The sequence below is a fragment of the Brienomyrus brachyistius genome, unplaced genomic scaffold, assembly GCF_023856365.1.
Source record: "Brienomyrus brachyistius isolate T26 unplaced genomic scaffold, BBRACH_0.4 scaffold66, whole genome shotgun sequence".
In the NCBI taxonomy this organism is placed as follows: Eukaryota; Metazoa; Chordata; class Actinopteri; order Osteoglossiformes; family Mormyridae; genus Brienomyrus; species Brienomyrus brachyistius.
Genome location: NW_026042341.1, coordinates 684,574 through 702,510, shown reverse-complemented (window position 1 = coordinate 702,510; position 17,937 = coordinate 684,574). Strand labels below are relative to the sequence as shown.

The 17,937-nt window shown below is 46.6% G+C and overlaps 1 protein-coding gene across 2 annotated transcripts in view; it reads right to left on the bottom strand.

The window, feature by feature from the left end:
• Nucleotides 1-17,937, bottom strand: part of nbas (NBAS subunit of NRZ tethering complex) — a 122,152-nt gene that overhangs the window by 63,330 nt on the left and 40,885 nt on the right. For both annotated transcript variants that reach the window (XM_049002260.1, XM_049002261.1), the window contains exons 26-33: nt 15,996-16,129; nt 15,009-15,071; nt 11,452-11,574; nt 11,073-11,175; nt 9,492-9,727; nt 4,089-4,201; nt 2,113-2,226; nt 305-418 (exon numbers count right to left, since the gene is read on the bottom strand). In XM_049002260.1, the coding sequence (XP_048858217.1) occupies nt 305-418; nt 2,113-2,226; nt 4,089-4,201; nt 9,492-9,727; nt 11,073-11,175; nt 11,452-11,574; nt 15,009-15,071; nt 15,996-16,129 (1,000 nt within the window). The remainder of the gene's footprint in view (nt 1-304; nt 419-2,112; nt 2,227-4,088; nt 4,202-9,491; nt 9,728-11,072; nt 11,176-11,451; nt 11,575-15,008; nt 15,072-15,995; nt 16,130-17,937) is intronic.

Genomic DNA, 17,937 nt, shown 5'->3' with positions numbered 1-17,937 from the left:
CGGGCAGGGATCAGCAAACACACACACACACACACAAGTTTGCAATTATATCTTTGTGGGGACTCTCCATTTCCGTGGGGAAAACTGTAATTCCAACATTACGACCTTAACCCCTACCCAGCCCTAACCTTAACCATAAGTAACTAAACAAAATACGAGACTTTTGGCATTTTTATATTGCATTCACAGATCTTTGTGGGGACCTGAAAAAAGGTAAGATCTGTAGTGCACTAAACAACTGCCCTGCATCACTGTCTTCCACCAGGCTGCCCGGCAACAAGCCTCCGATTGGCTGCCTTGGTACCTGTGGCCATGAGGTCCTGGCAGTGGATGTAGGCGACTTTGTAGTCGTGGCACTGAAGGGCCTGCTCTGCCAGCAGGGTCAGCACCTGGCCCCTGCGTTTGGGCTCGTCCTCACCTGGGGGCGGGGGGCGAGAGGAGACATATGAGACAACCAGGACAAGGCAAGGACACAGATGGGGATGGGTGGGGGGTGGGGGGTGGGGAGTCAGCTTTGCTGGGAGTCTGCTTGCTTGGAAGTGGGTGGCTGAGGTAACACTGTATTTATACTGTATCTGGAGGAGGTACAGCAGAGACACTAAATAAGGGAAATCAAACGCAAACAGGCTTTAGATACACAACTAGCATCGAAACAGCAATTCTCAAACAACAAAAAAAAAAAAATGACTTGCCTTCCAAAGAAACCTTTTCACAAAGGTCTTAAAACAAGATTACATAATAGCATAAAAATAATTGTGCTGCAGCTTTGGGCGGGTTGATTCCTCTGTCACCCGGCTCCCCTCATCCTATCACGAAGCCCACATACACAGACCAGGAAGAGGACATTAGGAACCTGACAGCAGCTACCCAGTGATAACGGCGCTAATGCGGCTACAGGCCCCGCAAGTCAGGGACGGAGGGGCCCTCCGCGCTGCGGGCTTCCCATCCCCGCGGCTCCACGCTCCGGGCCAAGAGCCAGAGATGGCCGGTCCGTCTTTTGTGTGAAAGTAGGGACGGACTGATATATACGAACAGCAGCGGAGGAAGCGGGACACGCTTTCCTTTGGGCCCAGAGGGCGTGGCAGCGAGATGAAAGGCAGGGCATTTAGGACACAGAGAACACAGGAGATCAGAGCAGCCATTAGAGTTTGCAGGGAATCTGTCACTGCAGATAGCACAGGCGAGACTGAATAACTGACTGACTGAATGAATGAATGAGACAGATTAAAATACGTGCGCATGTACACCATTTTAGCACAGCCAGAACACATAAATAAAATTACCTAAATACTTGAAGAAGAAAAAAACCTTACTAGCCTACCCTGTTCACTTGTACCCGGTTAGTATGTAGCAATACTGGTCAAATCTACCAGCCAGTACAAACCTAAATTAAAAATGATGAACTAGAACTGGTTCTGCGGCACAAAATCATCATATGTAGTCGTATGGAGAAGCTGGGTAGCAGGTGGCAGAGGTCAGAAGCTGGAGGTTCAAGTGCCCAGGGTGACAGATAGGGGGAGCTGCTGCACCTTTAATCAAATTGGTTCAGTTCAACCGTGGCAACAAAGCATTCTTGTGTATTGTGCGGTAGCACGTGTCACTCAAGAGCAGAACATCTGCCCAGCAACTGAATAAGAGAATAACTGAATAACGATGTGCTGCGTAATAAGCATGGAGGGAGTCTAGCAGGGATGGCTGCTGATGGCGGCGATCTGCTGGTAGACTCACTCAAGCCTGTTTAAACACCCACCCCTCTGGAGGCCAGTGCTGCAACAGCCAGATAGCCACACAACAGGGTTGGGAGAGAGAGCGAGGGAGGGAGAGAGGGAGAGAATGGGGGGAAAAAAGTAAAGAAAAAGTCTTGCTTTAGGCTGTGTGCGCTTTAACAATCCCCAAGAAAAGATTTTTTTAGCTCTGAAAGAGAAAAAAAAAAAAAGTAAAGCATATTCATTCCAGAATTCATTCATTCCAAGTGCTGTTTTCACACGAACAGGAAGGTCTGTTTTTTTCCGCTAGGGGGTTCCCAGATGGACCAATGGACCCCTAGACGCTTAGCAAGAGAGCAGGGGAATTAATACCGCATAATTAATGATGAACGTGTGCACGTCTCACCTGCCACTCGCAGCAAGCCAGCCAGGTCCAGCAGGAGCGAGGCTTGTTTGTAGGCCGTGGGGCAGTGGGCGATGCACTCCTGGATGAGAGTCAGCCGGTCGGACCGCAGGCGGACTGGACAGGGAAGGGTGGAGGTCAGGCTCCCCATGGGGGTGGAACACGCCGCTCACGCCCTTACCCGGGCCGGGCAGGACGCCAACCCCCCCGGGCATGTTTACACACAGAACCATAATGATATTTATACTGCATCTTCCTTGGAACACTGTTAGGAATACCTCAGGGACATGGCAGCAAATTACGCCGCAATCAGTCATTATCGGGGCGCGTCAAAAGCTACTGTTTTGAATATATAAACAAATAAATGGAGACACCCCCCCCCCCCCAAAAAAAAATAAATAAAAAAATCATAAAAAGTGTCGAGTCTGCAGTTTCCTACATTAAAATACGCTCTGTATTGAACAACCCGCAGCTTCTGCTCCATCACAATTTGGGACTCGAGGTCTGTTATACTGTTTCAAACACCTAATCTCGCAAAGCCATCTGTTACCCAGCGACTGCTGATTTGTCATGGGGGGGTATATTACACTTCTCAGGCAATTCCAGAACAGGCCTCTGGTTGAATACTCACCGGCGATATTCTGGCATCGGACACTTACAGAATCATCCTAAGGTGGCGGTGGGGGGGGGGGGGGGGGGGGGATTCAGACTAATAACCTTTCCCTATAACACCCAGGAGGTTGAAGGCTGGTGGGACACTTCAAATGTATCCATTATCGTGTTTACAGAGGCCGGGTTGGAGTGGAGGGTCACCCTGTTCCATCAGGGATGAAAAGGTTGGTGCTTTTTGGGGCTCAAGGTCCTCCAGACAGCTGCTGCCAGCCAAATGCCATTTACACACGGCTCATAACTCACACCGGTGCCAGTCAACCCATTAGGTGGCATGGAGGGCAGGCGGTGAAGCTTGCCTAGGATGCCACATGAGCTTCCATCAGCACCGACTCGGGCACAGAACAGGCACGTCAATCATGCACAGGGTGCTAACAAGGTTGGCAAAAACAGGTAAGGTTCTTGGAAAGAGATGTTGCTGCGCGCACCCATGCCAGATTATTCCGTCAATGTGCCTGCTCCTCCGAGCTGGTTCCAGGGGGGATGAGCCAGGGAGACAAAGGATTTCAACGAGAAGATGGCTACCCAGAGCGTGGCTTCTGCTATGAAGGTGAATTAACACAGAGAATCCACCGAAAGCCCAGACCGGACTGAAACGCAGAGTTACGCTCTGCACTTGTAAGCGTGACTGTCATGAGTCGATAGTGGAAATGACAGGCACTAACCTCCTGTCGTTCTTGGACAGTTATACTGGGCTTCAGTGTTAGCAAGGATTTAGTTTTCATGTAAACATACAGACTGACAAGGAGCTTTTCTGGCAGTGCAAAGCAAACGCCAAGATTGCCGATGCAGCATGCAGAGATTCTCAACCCGACTCCGGTAGGGACCCCAACTCTGTAACAACACAGGTGTAAACCTGCAGGCTATACAACAGTAACGGCAGACAGCCATTTTAGATACGGGCGTCTGCAGGGAGCCATGAGCACCGTCAAGAGTGGAAGCAGAAAGTTCCAAGATGAAACTCCAGATGTGATCTCCAGATGACTCTGAATTTGATGGTGCTCATTCTGAAATAGCTACTATAATCCTCTCGATTGCCCTATACTAGGAGCAAGCCGGGCTGAAGATTAACCACACCTCAAGGCTGGAAACCGAGGCAATTAATTTTACTTCCAGTTCCCCGTCGAACATACACGATGACTAACTCTCAGCACACTCTACTCAGCTTTTCACCAGTAAAATGCATCATTCTGAAGTGCGAGGACAGGAAGAGGAGAATTCAGCTCTCTGACATCGTGAAACCCCTTTGTCTACATCAACACCGTTCCTTGCCCCGAACACCAACAAATCAAGGTCAACTTTCGGCATACCTTGCAAGGGGAGTATTTTCACATCAAAGTCCTCCAGCTGGCTGAGGGCTCTGATCAAGTCCAACTCTTCCTGGATGAGAGGTGGGCAATCGCTGATCAGCTGTAAACAGGCCCTAGATGAATGAGCAAAAAAAAATAAAATATTTTTAAATCAGTGTTGTAAATATACTCATCCCATTTTAGGTTAGCTGTTAGCTACAGACAGGCTAACATATTTTTGACTAATGACCCAGTATGACCCTCCTGTGTGACCAGGGCGGTGGAGTATTCCATGGTGGTTCAAATCCCATGGTCGACAGAGTGTTGGGTCCTCGACAAGGCCCTTAAACCTAATTGAGTCTGACCCCACTTCCTCAATAACACATTGCTTTGGATTCACTAGTTTATAGCTCTTTGCTAAATACATCAATGACCACCTCATAGACTAGTTACAGCTGGGAACAATCTCTACTCTGGGTCCTCCCAGACACTGGGTGTTGCTCTTTGCCTTATGAGACGATTACGCCCACAGAGTGAGGAGGTTTAAACGATGATGTTAAAAATAAAATCTCCAATGTCTGTCCAATGTGTTCAACAAAGACTGCAAGGCAATACAGTACCCAGTACCCAGTACCCAATACGTGAGCCTCCATGGCTAAATCTTAGAGACCTATCACTTGTGTTTGAGATCAGCTGGCAGATTTGGCATGGTTTAACAAGGTTTACCACTGGCAGTTCTCTTCTAATGTAAAAAACAAGCTATTGTCAAAGCTCGTCGCACAAACAGTATAAACCTCACATCCGATTTCATTCAGCATAGCTCACAAGGGTCATCCACTTGTATTTTACATGCAAGCACACAAATACTGAATTTGTTGTAATGTTGTTTACAATAGATAAACAATGAGAAAGAAGCGTTAATAAATTACTCAGGAAGACTTTGGGGACTTCGCTATAGGCGGGGGAAGGAGAGGAACAACCAGAAGAGCCTTAATTGTTCCAAATTTAAATTGGCAGGCTGTCACCAAAATGGGGGGTGGGGCTGTGATTCCTATCAAAGGAGGGATAAAATAGCAAAAGCAAAAGAATCAAGGAAAAAGTGGAGGCTGTTTGCGAACCGAGGGGAAGGATGTGCACTTACAATTCATTTCACACCCTAGCCTGGGGATTGATGTGCACTTACTCGTTAAAATGGATTTGTACAAAAGACGGAAAGGGGGTGTCACAGTGACGTGAATTATTTAGAGTGTACCGCTTCCCTCCTGGAAATTGCTTCAAAATTTATGCAAATGAGAAGTAAAAGGCGATAACTAACGACATCATCTGAGCAGCTTCACCCCACGGGAAACGCACCTCCGAGCCTGTCAAACTCGAGAGTTACAGCGCAGCGAACGACGAACGAAAACACACCAAAATATATGAAATTCATGAGATCAGAAAATTCCAGATCTCCTAAGACACGAACGTTTAACTACCTGCCATAACCCGTAATTTACTGAATGGCCACCACCCCTGCATCCAGGAAAACACTGTATTAAGTACCAAACAATAAAGAAATAAAGAATGAAAGCCCCATAAGGGACATTGCCGTTTTAACGTTGAAGAATGTGCTTAAGCTGAAGTTCCAACCATATGAATTGGTAAAATGGATAAACACCATCACTTAAGCACCTATACATAGTGTAAAATAACATCACTGGGTGCAGTCAACTGTATTTCGAAGGAGGGGGGGAGCATTAAACCTCAAGCTCAAACTTTTTGTATTTGAACCCATTTATCGTGTAAGCTGAGGACCTCCTGTGTCCTGTTTCTCACTCACAACATACCGAGTTAACATCAAGGCTATATACACATACTGGTTGTTTGGCGAATTGGTGAGATCCGCTTGAAACGGCCCCTGATGTTTCTGCTCTTTCCGTACTCGCTCCTGCCAGTTAAGGGCGCGCTCAGCACCATGCAGAGACGCAATCGCTGAAGCAGCGCGCTAAGGCACGCGTCCCTAGGGGCACGGTGAGTCCAGAGAGGTGCCGGGCTCGCCATCATGTTATTTTCCCGACGTAGCTCACACTCTACCTGCCGCTCCTCTTACAGAACCTCAAGCGTTTTACCCTCTCCTTCTCAGCAAGTAGCAGCGGGATGATCAAGAACTCTTCAGCACATATTGGGACTTGTCTGGTTCCGACTGTACTTCTCGTGCAGGCTCTGACAAAGCCTATAAGAATACTTATACTCGGGCCGCCCTGTCCTCCAGACCAACACGTTCTCAACACTCACACCCCAGGCTCTCCAGTATGACCTAGGTGACAAAGCGGCGGATAGCTGAGAGGAAATGGCAGATAACAAGATGTCCCATGGATCCCTTCTATCATCTCTCTCTTTTCTAAACCACCTGCTCACTTTCAACATCCACCTCCACCCTCCAACTCCCCCCAACCCACCACTCTGACGGCTGGTGCCTTTGCTACACTCTTCCATGAGGTGACAGCCAGCAGCAGCCAGTTTTCTGAACCCGCCACTCACACACAACCTCCTTCAAGGCTCAGTCACTCCCGACGACATTTAAGCAAGCACCTGGAACCCAGCTGCTAGCTCAAATAACAAAAAAAAGCCCACTCGACCCATCACAAACTGAAAACCATCGAGCGATCAATCTCCGCTCATTAATGTCTTTAAAAAGCGTTTCCCAATACGGTCATCGGAGACCCACAGCCGATCTGTTTTTGCTCCCCCCGAGCTCCCAGCCAGACAGTGCACATTTTTGTTCCATCCCAGCTCCAGCTCCAACAAGGAGTAAAAACGTGGATAGTCTGTGGGTCCATGAGGACAGGACTGGGAAACATCGTCTTAAACACTTGAAAGTGCTGTCCTCGATTAAGTCACTGGCTTTTTCCAGTGCATGCACCCATGTTATTGCCCTCCTTCACTCTCATCACTGGCTCCCTCGTGGAGCTCGCATCAAGTTCAAGTGCTTGGCTTCCAGAGCCATTAAAGGCCAGGTACCTATTTCCATCAAGATGCTGCTCGAGAACTAGAGCCCATCTCAGGCTCTTGGCTCAGCAAACAAATGCTGCTTGGAGATCCCACCACTATGTGAGATGACTCAACACGGACACGTCTCATGTGTGGATCCCCAATGACAGAATGAGCTGCAGTACCACATCTGGTCATTAGTTTCCCTCTCAAACTTCATGAAAAGCCCCCAGGAAAATCCTCGCTAGTCTACACTCCTCCATTGTCCTTTGCTTGTCTCTGATGTTCCCCCGAATGCTCTGTTGTACTTTGTCTATTTGACTTCAATAGTTGTTTTGTTAGGTGCTTGCTATATTTGAAAGGCATTGTACAGCTCTTGCTCCAATACTGCTTACACTAGTACCTGGGCATTCATTGGATGCTCAGCCTAGCTGCATTTATGCCTAGTTGACTCCTTGACAGCTGTAGGCTTGCGAAGTACTGCCTCACTTCTTCTTTGCTAAATAAATGTAAATGTGAGTTAAAAAAAGGAGACGCACAACCATGGTCCAAGCCTGCTGTTCTGAACACAAGGTCACAGTCAGAGCAGTCCTGACGGTCTTATCCTGCACAGGCACAAGCTGAACCTGCAGTCTATCCTGGGCACAAGGGAAACATCAGCATGAAAGCGGAACGATTTGCTGGGGAACAACCTCCAGGAATCTATGCTGCTAGGTGGTATGTGCTGGATTAAAATGGTGAAAAAAAAAATCTGCGGAGTAGTACTTGGAAATTTCAAAAGATGGAAGCAGACCAACATCTTTAAAGTACATTTTAACGCAGCAGAGGAGTACAGCACACTACGAACATCAGGCCTCGATGACGGGGAGGGAGAACAAATGAACCTCTATGAAAAATTGATCGATCAGATGTTACTGGAGAAAAAGGAGATTTGCCGACATCCCTCTCACGGTACCCCCCCATAGCACTTCTGCGGGACACACAAAGAGGACTCATGTAAAACGACCCGCGGTAACTCTTGATAACTACGCCGGAGATAAAAATTCAATTAGCTTTCCGAAATTAAAGACAACATAATTAGTTTCCAGAGCCTTTCCCCACATATCAAGAGATTAACTGGGTAAATGCTGCTTCTGTCTCATGAGCTATTCTGGTGAAGAAGCAAACCAGGCAGGAATTCAAAAAAAGCACCAAAGTATTCTCACAGAGTAGAGATCTAGATGCAAGTGAACATATTTCAACAATCAGCAAGCTTTGGAAAAAAAAAAAGGAATGGAACGACACTGTATGATTGCCGGAAATTAATTTTTCAAACTGTCAAGGCTAAACAGACAGCTGATGCATTTAACAACGTAAATGAAACTAAGTTAGCCGAAATCTAACTGGCCCACTGAACTGTTTACAAACACTGGTCACGTGACTTTTTATGAAGATACACTTATTGGTGTTATGAGAAACAGTAATAATGGGGACACAAACTGTCATTGATACATCTCCTTTAGAACTACACTATCTGTAAAAGACAGCACTATTTAAAGAGGGACTCTCCCCCACCCCCCCAAAAAAAAAGAAAAACATATTTTTAAAATACTATTTTTGGAGCAGTTTTCTTTACGCATATTTACGCCATAACTGGAGAAAGAAAGCATAAATCTTAAAATCTCAGCCAGCCTATAATAAATGTCATAATACACAAAATTTAAAAACTTAATCCTCATCGGAAATTGCACTTGCATGGCTCAATAAACAAACCCATCATGTTTTGCTTGAAACAGTGTTGTCAATTAGTGTTTTACCTGCTGCCATGTATGCTGTAGGAGGCCAGCTAAATTTCCAGTTAGCTCATTTAGCTAGTTTACAGCTTCTTTGTTCAATGAAGCTAACCAACATTACCCTGGAAATAGCCATCTACAACCTTAATTTCCTCTTTTTAGGACTTTTCAAGGTCAGCAAACTGTTGCAGAATTGGGCATTACGGGACTGCTGGATCCTGTTAGCATCTGAGTTTGCACCTCAGAGTTTAAACATATAAGGATATGGCGTCTGGTAAGTGGCATGGTGAGTGTTTCTCAACATGCATACTTGACTGTACTTGTGAATCCGTTTTACATCATCTCCCGTTGCCAAAGACCAGTTCCAATACTCAGGAAAAGAAGTACAAAGGACGGTAAAAATCCTCGGATGTCGTTCCTGCCCCACCCCAAATATCAAGGATGCATCAGTTGCATCCTAGCTAAATGAAACCAATCCCATAATTCATTGCACTCCCATTCTTGGGAGGCAAGTCAGCAGGACCGGTCTTGCCAAGACCACAAGTACGATCTTTGTGTTCTTGGTATTGTGAAACACCTGGTCTCTTGTTTTGCAAATATTTCCATAACAGCAAAAGTGACATGCTGACTAAAAGCACACCACCCCCTGGAAGGTGGGGAGGAGTTCCTGTGAGGTCATTACCGTGCCAGGCTCATGCAGCTGTCGCTAAGGGCGGTAGAGGAGTTAAAGTATTCGTGGGCTGCTGCCAGGACCAACTCCATGCTTTTCTGGTAAGGCACCCTGGAGGGGTTGAGTGGACCCTTGGAAGCTGCAGGACAGGCGGCAGGTTCTGGCAAGGTGGAGCTGCGCTGCAGGAGATGGCCGGCCAATCGGATGCCCTCCAGCCGACTGGAGCACAGCAGGCTCTCTGTGAAGACCTGCGGGAGGCCGAGGAGGGACAGGGAAAAATAGTGAGCAGGGGAAAGGAGGAAATTAGCGGAATTGGGGAGGAAGCAGCAGTGCAGGCGAGAAGAAACAGGGAGTCACCCAGGGGGGGGCGAGAGGAGAAAGGGATGAGGTTAAAGAGGGGGAGGACAGGGGAAAAAGAGGGACAAGCCAGGACACTAACACAGGGGCGCTGGTTGGCATCATCAAAAAACCCAAGCGTGACGATTATCCTCCCAACACCGGATAAAAAAAAAATGTGCTAAGTCTAATTTAGAGGAGCCCAGGGCTGCCCCACACCTGACATGTGGTTCACAGCGTGGGTTTGCCGTTGACAGGCGCTCTGTCTGTGACTGTATCAGGTCTCCTAATTCCCTTTAACGCACCAATGTGTTTCTTTATTTAACATCTCCTTTGGCCCTTGTTAGCTCACACATAATGCTGCTTATGTACTTTACATCAGTAAGCTAGGCTCTTGCAGGACAATGCAAGTTAAATGAAGCACACACACACACACAGATAAAAACCTCGTGGATATTTCCGAGGGGGATGATAATTGTGAGTAACTAATTCTTTTAAAATCCATCATGGAGAAAACTTGTTAACCACGGCTCCTAAAATGACATGATTGCAGGATTGAATCTGGACCCTTCTGCTCAGATGCCCATCGCTAACAACAAGCCATCAATCAAAGGGCTATAAGCTATACTTGGGAGGCCATTAATTGCGAGCAACAGCTGCAGAAACCGACATGGATGCAAGAAGAGCGCGTGTACCCCGACTGAGTCGACCGCAGCCCTTTTGGGGATCCCGGCAGAGCGTGTAGGGACACTCCTTCGTAAATCACACGGCCTCGTCTAACAATGTTATTTCTTTAACACTGCTGCCGGGGAGTAAAATTTTATGTGATGCATTTAAGATGTCAGCTGACTCGAGCGGTTTGGCAGCAGGGAGGAGTTACTTTAACCGTTGATCAGGATGCTAGATTCTGGGCCCCCGGATGGATATTGACTGAAGCAGGTCTGATTATGAGGGGTTTAAAACCACAGCAGCAAAAAACGGTATCACAGCTTCCGCGATTTACTTAACATCTTTTAACTCTGTATTGCATCCATGTGTGACTTAATATGGGCTGCTGGCTACAAATGTGAGCTCTTTGAATCATTGGCAGCAGAGGAAAAGGAGAGAGACCCAAGTCATGATCATCAAAAGACATCAATCAACATGACGACTCGCTGTGCTGGTGACGATGCAAGTGAATATGGGAAGGTGGGGAGGTGGGGAGGGGGGGTTAGCTAGATATGCAAAAGCAGGGGTTTTGGGACAACGGTGGCCCACCTGCAGGCAGGTGTCACCATCCAGACACGTGTAAACACTTTTCTGCATGTCCAGCAGATCTTGAAGCAGCCCCTTCCACAGGTTCTCGCTTACTGGTGGACTCCTGGGGAATGGAGCAGAAAGATGAAACGCTGGCCCCAGCCGCCACCTCTCCCCCCCCACACACCTTAATGGCCCAGCAGAACCATGTTTCACAGGCCTGCTTACAGGTCTTGCTTTTCGAAACCAAAGTCCCAGGATGAAAAATTACTTTAAAAAAAAGTTGCACTGCAAGCAACTGCCTTGGCTTTTTATGGGTCTGTGATATCTTGGGGGGTGGGGGCTGCGCTTTGATTTCCTACCGGTACCGCGAGACCGACTCGGCGCCAGGGCGGCTCACTTGCGTCCCACATGTCGGGTGAGTTTCACCATCAGCTGGTGGGCTTCTTCTCGACTACTCTCGCTGCTCTTCACGAAGGAGACGGGCTTCTGCAGGCCGTGCTTCTCCAGCACCTCCACCACACTGCCAGGACAGGAGAACCAAGAGAACGGATTACAAAAATAACACTCCATTTGGCTACTTCTTCCTTTTTTTTTTTTTTTAACTTTACACCAAAAAAAAAAAAATTCAATAAAAAAAAATTATTATAAAAAAAAAAATCAAAAATCTACATCCAGATATAGTTAAAAATTTTTGCTGTACATGACACTTCAGGAACAATGAATCGTATAGAGGTTTTTAAACTATATAAGAGTATATATACTACCTCTATATATACGTATAGAGGTAGTAAAGTAAGTAAAGTAAGACTCTGTACTCCTATACATGCCTTTCCTCAAAAACGTCCCATCCTGCAATGTAAGTAATTTCATATAATTCCCAGTGAGCATCTGGGCACCCTTTCCAGAGTACCAAGTACTTACAGGAAACAGAACAACAGGGGGGGGGGGGGGGGAGTGGGGGACGAACAAAACGGTCTCATTCAAAATTCAGCTGGCAGAACCAGCCAGCACTGGAAGCAGGTGATGAGATCAGAATGTTACTACCAGTGTGCAGAGTGAATGAATGAGACTCTCCGCAGATTTTCAACACACCTGCGAAAAGGCCATTGGTTGAACTGGTCATTTGTATTCTAATGACATCATAATTCCTTTGGATGTGTGTGAAATGGTCTGACTATCGAACCCGTTCTGGTCCTGGGTGGGGTTCCCCTTTAAAAATGCAGCCTCAGAAGTTAGTTAGCCGCCCTCAATCACATCCTTGGCAAATGGTAAGTCAAATATTTGATCATCACACCCAAATGCAATTAGCTAAATTAAGAGCCACTTAAGTAGCAACTTCGCCCTAGATCACCGTGGGGATTCTTCTGGAATTAATCCCATCCAGACCTGCTTTGCTCTCATCTCCTCTTCATTACTAGCACTGGGCCACACGCGCACAAGTTTACTGCCAGAAAAATGCTTGTTTGAGGCCGTCCAAAACACTCGACGATTTCTTTTGAGGAAAGCAGGTATGACATACGTTGGATTATCTGCCCTTCCGCTTCCCTTCCAATGCAATCCAAATCACCTTTCGTTTTTAACAACAACAAAACGAACAAAGAGTTCAGGTGTACAGGAGGCAGCGGCGAGCCTTTGATGTCCGTCCATACCAGGCCCGTTACTCCAGCGCTACACCTACACATTTCTATGAACAAAGTGTCCAGTAGAAAGTTCCAGAACAGCAGTGGCAGCTGTGAGCCTTTGATACCCGCTGATCCAAGCCACCATTACTGCACTGGTACGCTTACCCATTTCCTTGCTGGCAGCATATTCCTCAGCTGTCATAACAGCAGCTACAGACTGCCCTAACAACACCCGGGAAGAGGGTGGGGGGGTGGGAATCGCTTGTGGCTTGACAGGGGTTGGGAAGGTCGTCTTCTTGGACGGCGCCATCAAAGCATGACGTGCAATCTGACCTACGGAGTAACTCAACAAAAGGTCTAGAGCGATGAGCCATATTTGTCAAGATCTAATTACCCCCAGAGAGCCCCTATTCCGCGTCCATGGGGGACAGCAAAAAGCCACAGAGCGCCATCTTGGTTAATGTTTCAGAGTGCTCCAACTGTCAGATCGACCTGCGAAATATCATATTACCGCAGGGACTCGCGATGACGCAAACGTGACAAAAATATTGCCGTGAAACATTGTATACTTGTTTGAAAACATTTCCACTTTCTAAAGCAACTGTAAATGGGTAAAAACAGAGGCCGATGTCTTCAAGCGCTCGTTCAGTCGCGCCAAGGGCTTTTCGCCTCCCACAGACCACACAGGATTCGCGGGGGCACTGCCTGACTTGATATTGCTTGACCGACGTCTTTGCATGACTCCGCTGGTACTCGACCAGAAGGATAGGATTCAGCCGCAGCACAAACATATGGTACAACACACTTCATGATGAAAAGGCAGAATCACCTCTACCTTTTCTTGCAGAAGATTCAAGAAAACAAGAAAGAAGATTACGCTATAATGTTAATGCTAAAGCTACCAGCAGAAACTCCATTAGTCAATAACAAATTATTGACTATGTCAGCCCAGATATGTAACAATTTGGCAGCCCAGAATGCCACACTCCCACTAGTAGATGGTGCCTGTTCTCCACTGGCATGCTTCCAGTTAACCCAGCCTACCTGCCATGAAGTATGTACTCTACACAGAGCACTGTGAAAGCTTACTCTGGCCCAAGGACACCCCACGAGCAAAAGGACATCAACAGAACTGCATGCGTCACACTCGGGTGAACGCTCCTGACTTTGAGAGCAGCGGGAGTGATGGCTGACACACTAAAAACTCCTGAATAACTTCAGCGGAGCAGAGTAATATGTAGGACACCCAGGCGTCCTCCATAACACACATATCTTCCTGACGACTTCATCGAGCTTTAAAAATCTTCCACTAGCACACTAAATAACATCTTCCTCGCTGCTCCAATTAGCCTCTGCGTTTTCTCAGAGGGCACATCCAGGGCAACGTCCAAAACGTTTCTGGCAAAACGAGAGTGGGACCAGCTCAGGCGGACACCCGGTAGCCAGCTTGGATGCTGGTTGCCCTGGTGCTTAAAAAGTCATCATAAGTTGACCAAACACGGCAGAGGTTACCTCAGTTGCGTCTCTTGGGGCTAACCCTCTGGGGCGTATCTTTCTCGTGTATTTCTGTTAATAACTCGCTGAAATCTTAAACTAAAAACGTGACTAAAAAATTCTGACTAAATCAGTAATCTATCTTCTTTTCAAAATGTCCAGAAGTACTAAAGTTTTTAAAATTAGGTTAAATTCGGCAAAAAGTAAACCATGTCACCTTTCTTTATTTTACCTGCATCGGGGGCTTGTAGTGCCGCTCTTACCTGAAGATCGCTATTCATATTCTAAATAGCCACATTAGCACGTATTCAAAATCGCTTTCGTATGGTAATTTCATGAACAACGCAATGGTGAAACGCGATCCAGATACATCCAGATACATGTGGCCAGGTGTGAATGGCTCATGCATACACATGAAAGTTGCTACATATTCAATGAAAGGAGCCCAGAAATAGTGACATGAGTTTTTCTTATTTATTTATCCAACTGAATGTTGCAACCACACCATTTAGTCATCCTCATGTAGCCAAAACTTAATGATCAGATATCTGGGATCAAAACAAACTTCCATCATTACTTACTATGTACTTATATAGTGTTTCTGCAAGTGTTCCAAACTGCATTTTGCAATGTCTATACTTTGATGTAAAATTACAAACTTCGCACAAATCTGACATATTTACAAAAGTACACTAATATTAAGATGGGTTTAATGCCAAAACAAATATATAAGAAATAATTTATTTGCTAAGAATTCAGTTTATGATACTGATTGAAATGTGTGACCATACCCCAGTCAGTGAAAGTGTGTTCCCTACCCATAGACCCCAGAGGGTACCTGAGGTGTTTCTCCAGCTTGTCCACCTGGTCGTGGAGGACCCTGGTGACCTTCGTTTCTGACCTGTGAGAGAGACAGACAAGTCAACTTCTTTCTGGAATGCTCCGTATGGAACCCCACCCTTCCTCCCCCTAAACTCCTCACTAGCTGATGCATCAACACTCTGTACTTGTTTACTGCAAGGAAAACAGCAGCACTCCGACACAAGGGGGACCAAAAAGGCTGAAAATACAAACATCCTCAGTGCCCAATTCCCTCTACACGCTTAAGCCTGCGAAACGTGCTATGCTTCACATTGCTCAAAGACTTTAAAGTCACCGATAAAGCTTGACTTTAACTTAGCGCAGTCAGTGCTGAGCCTAACCCATCCCTAAACCATAATCTGCCCCTCTAATCCCCTACGCTCCAGCAGAAAGTCTGTCCTGCTATTTTAAACCAATCTACCTGGGGAGGGAAAAAAAACAAAGAAAATGAACAGTATGAGCCAGACAGTAGTTACAGCATCACCCCTGAACTCGCCGAAAGGCTGGAAATCCATCTTTAAACGGCCCTAAGCAACAATTTAGAGAAAATGGGAGTGATGGTCTTTCAATGACGCCCCCTTGAACAGGCTTTCAGAATTCATTAAAAGTCATATACGTGAAATGGGGTCAAAGCTGGGGCGACCTTCACTGACGGGAACGAAGCCGCCCCCGGCATTTACGTTGAGCAACAGCCAGCGGGGGGGTGTGATCTCCAAAGAGCCAAAGAAATGTGCTCTTCTGCTCAGCGAGGTAAAATATATATATATAAAAAAAACATATAAATCAAGTGGTGCATTAGTTTACCAAGCATCATAAAAGCTTATTCATTAATCTTATATCTATCGCTGGTTTTATTTCTTTCCAACTTGCAAGGGTAATGTGTCAAACATAAGGGTACTTCCAGTGACTCCCTACACAGCTAGACAGCCCAGTTAACCAAGCCATTGGTCCACCATGCACTGACCCATAGCCTCGCTGTGGAAGACACTCCAGCACGTCGTAACACAGGGAGAGCTGATCATCTCGCTCGCAGCTGTAGATGCACTCCAGGGCAACGGACATCAGCTGGTCGTGATCTCCGATGATCTTCTGCTGGCACTGAAACAAGGGAGCGCTGCATAATGTTAAAAATAACACACGCAACACCGATGCTCCCCTTCAAGAAGTTCACAGAAGCACAGATGGTACATCATGCCCACCCAACACTACGGATGAATGCAGAGCGAGGGCCTGAAGCCTTACTGCACTCTGCTGCGCCCATATTTCACTGCCTACAGTGACCATGTCTCCTGACCTACAGTTGCTGATCCCGGACCAGCTCTGCCTGCCAAATTCTTGTTACATAACTGAAGTACATACACTGTAAGGACATAAGTATTGGGACTCCTGGCCATTACAACTGCAGGAACTTCTATGGATTTAGAGTTGAATATCAGAAGCATCAAAATGGAGTTGCTCCCTCCTTTGCAGCTAAAATAGCCGTCACTCTTCTGGGAAGGCTTTCCACAAGATTTTGGAGTGTGTCTGTGGGCATTTTTACTCATTCATCCAGAAAAGCATTTGTGTTCTTCCACACCAAAATCACCCAACCATGTCTTTGTGGATCTTGCTTTGTGCACTGGGGCATAGTTATGCTGGAACAGAAAAGAGCCTTCCTTAAACTGCTCCCACAAAACTGGAAGCATAGAATTGTCCAAAATATATGCAGAAGCACTAAGAGTTCCCTTCAGTGGAACTAAGGGGGCTAGCTCAACCCCTGAAAAACAACCCTGTAAGCCCATACCATCATCCTTCCTCCACCAAACTTTACAGTCAGCACAATGCAGTCAGGCAGGCAACGTTCTCCTGGCATCCGCCAGACTCGACCATCAGACTGCCAGACAGAGAAGCATGATTCGTCACTCCACAGAACACGTTTCCACTGCTCCAGGGTCCAGTGGCAGTGTTGCTTTACTCCACTCCATCCAGTGCTTGACATCGTGCTTGGTGATGTGAGGCTTGCATGCAGCTGTTTATGTGACTGCCACTTCGTGGCTGAGTTTCTGTTGTTCCTAAATGCTTCCATATTGCAATAATACCACTTACAGTTGACTATGGAATATCTAGCATAGAAGAAATTTCACAAACTCATTTATTGTAAGAGTGGTATCTTGAATTCACTGAACTCTTCAGAATTACCAATTCTTTCTAAATGTTTTGAAACCCGACAGCATGGTTAACTGCTTGACTTTATACACCTGAATGAAACGCCTGAATTCAATGTTTAAGAGGTGTGTCCCAATACTTCTATCAATATAGCCTCTGTGCGTTTACACAGAACCTCATTTTCATTTACGCCGCACTTGGGCGTATCCATTTTTACATTTATTTGGTTTACATATTGAAGAGATGCTGACTGACTAACAGGTAAGATTCTGAAACGTCATTTTTCCCATCCCCTGTCAGCAGCCTGCCACAGCTGCTGGCTACAGAGGTCCATTAACATTGTTGCAGTCACACGTCATGGACAGCATTGAGACATTTATTAAAAATGCAATCCGGGGCCTCGGTGGGGACCAGCATCTTCGTCCCACTGGCTCACCTGCTTCTTGGAGATAACACTCGCTGGCAAATGCAACCAACAGCACCGTATCCCCTCTATAGCCACGGCGCAACCTAATTATGTTATAGAGGCACCGGGCCTGGTGCTCGGCTCATAATTAAAATGGAGCCGCGTTCCAGGGGGGCGGATCAGCACCCTAACTGCCCCCACCCCATGGAAGAAGAGGTGTGGCCGTCCATTAAGTCCGGCCTTGTTTTCTAATCAACTCCAGGGGGCCACATGACTGCGGCACACAGAGGGGGCCAGTGGTGGCTGTAAATTCGCCGGCTTCTTGCACTCCTGCCTCCCACAAGCACGCGAGTAT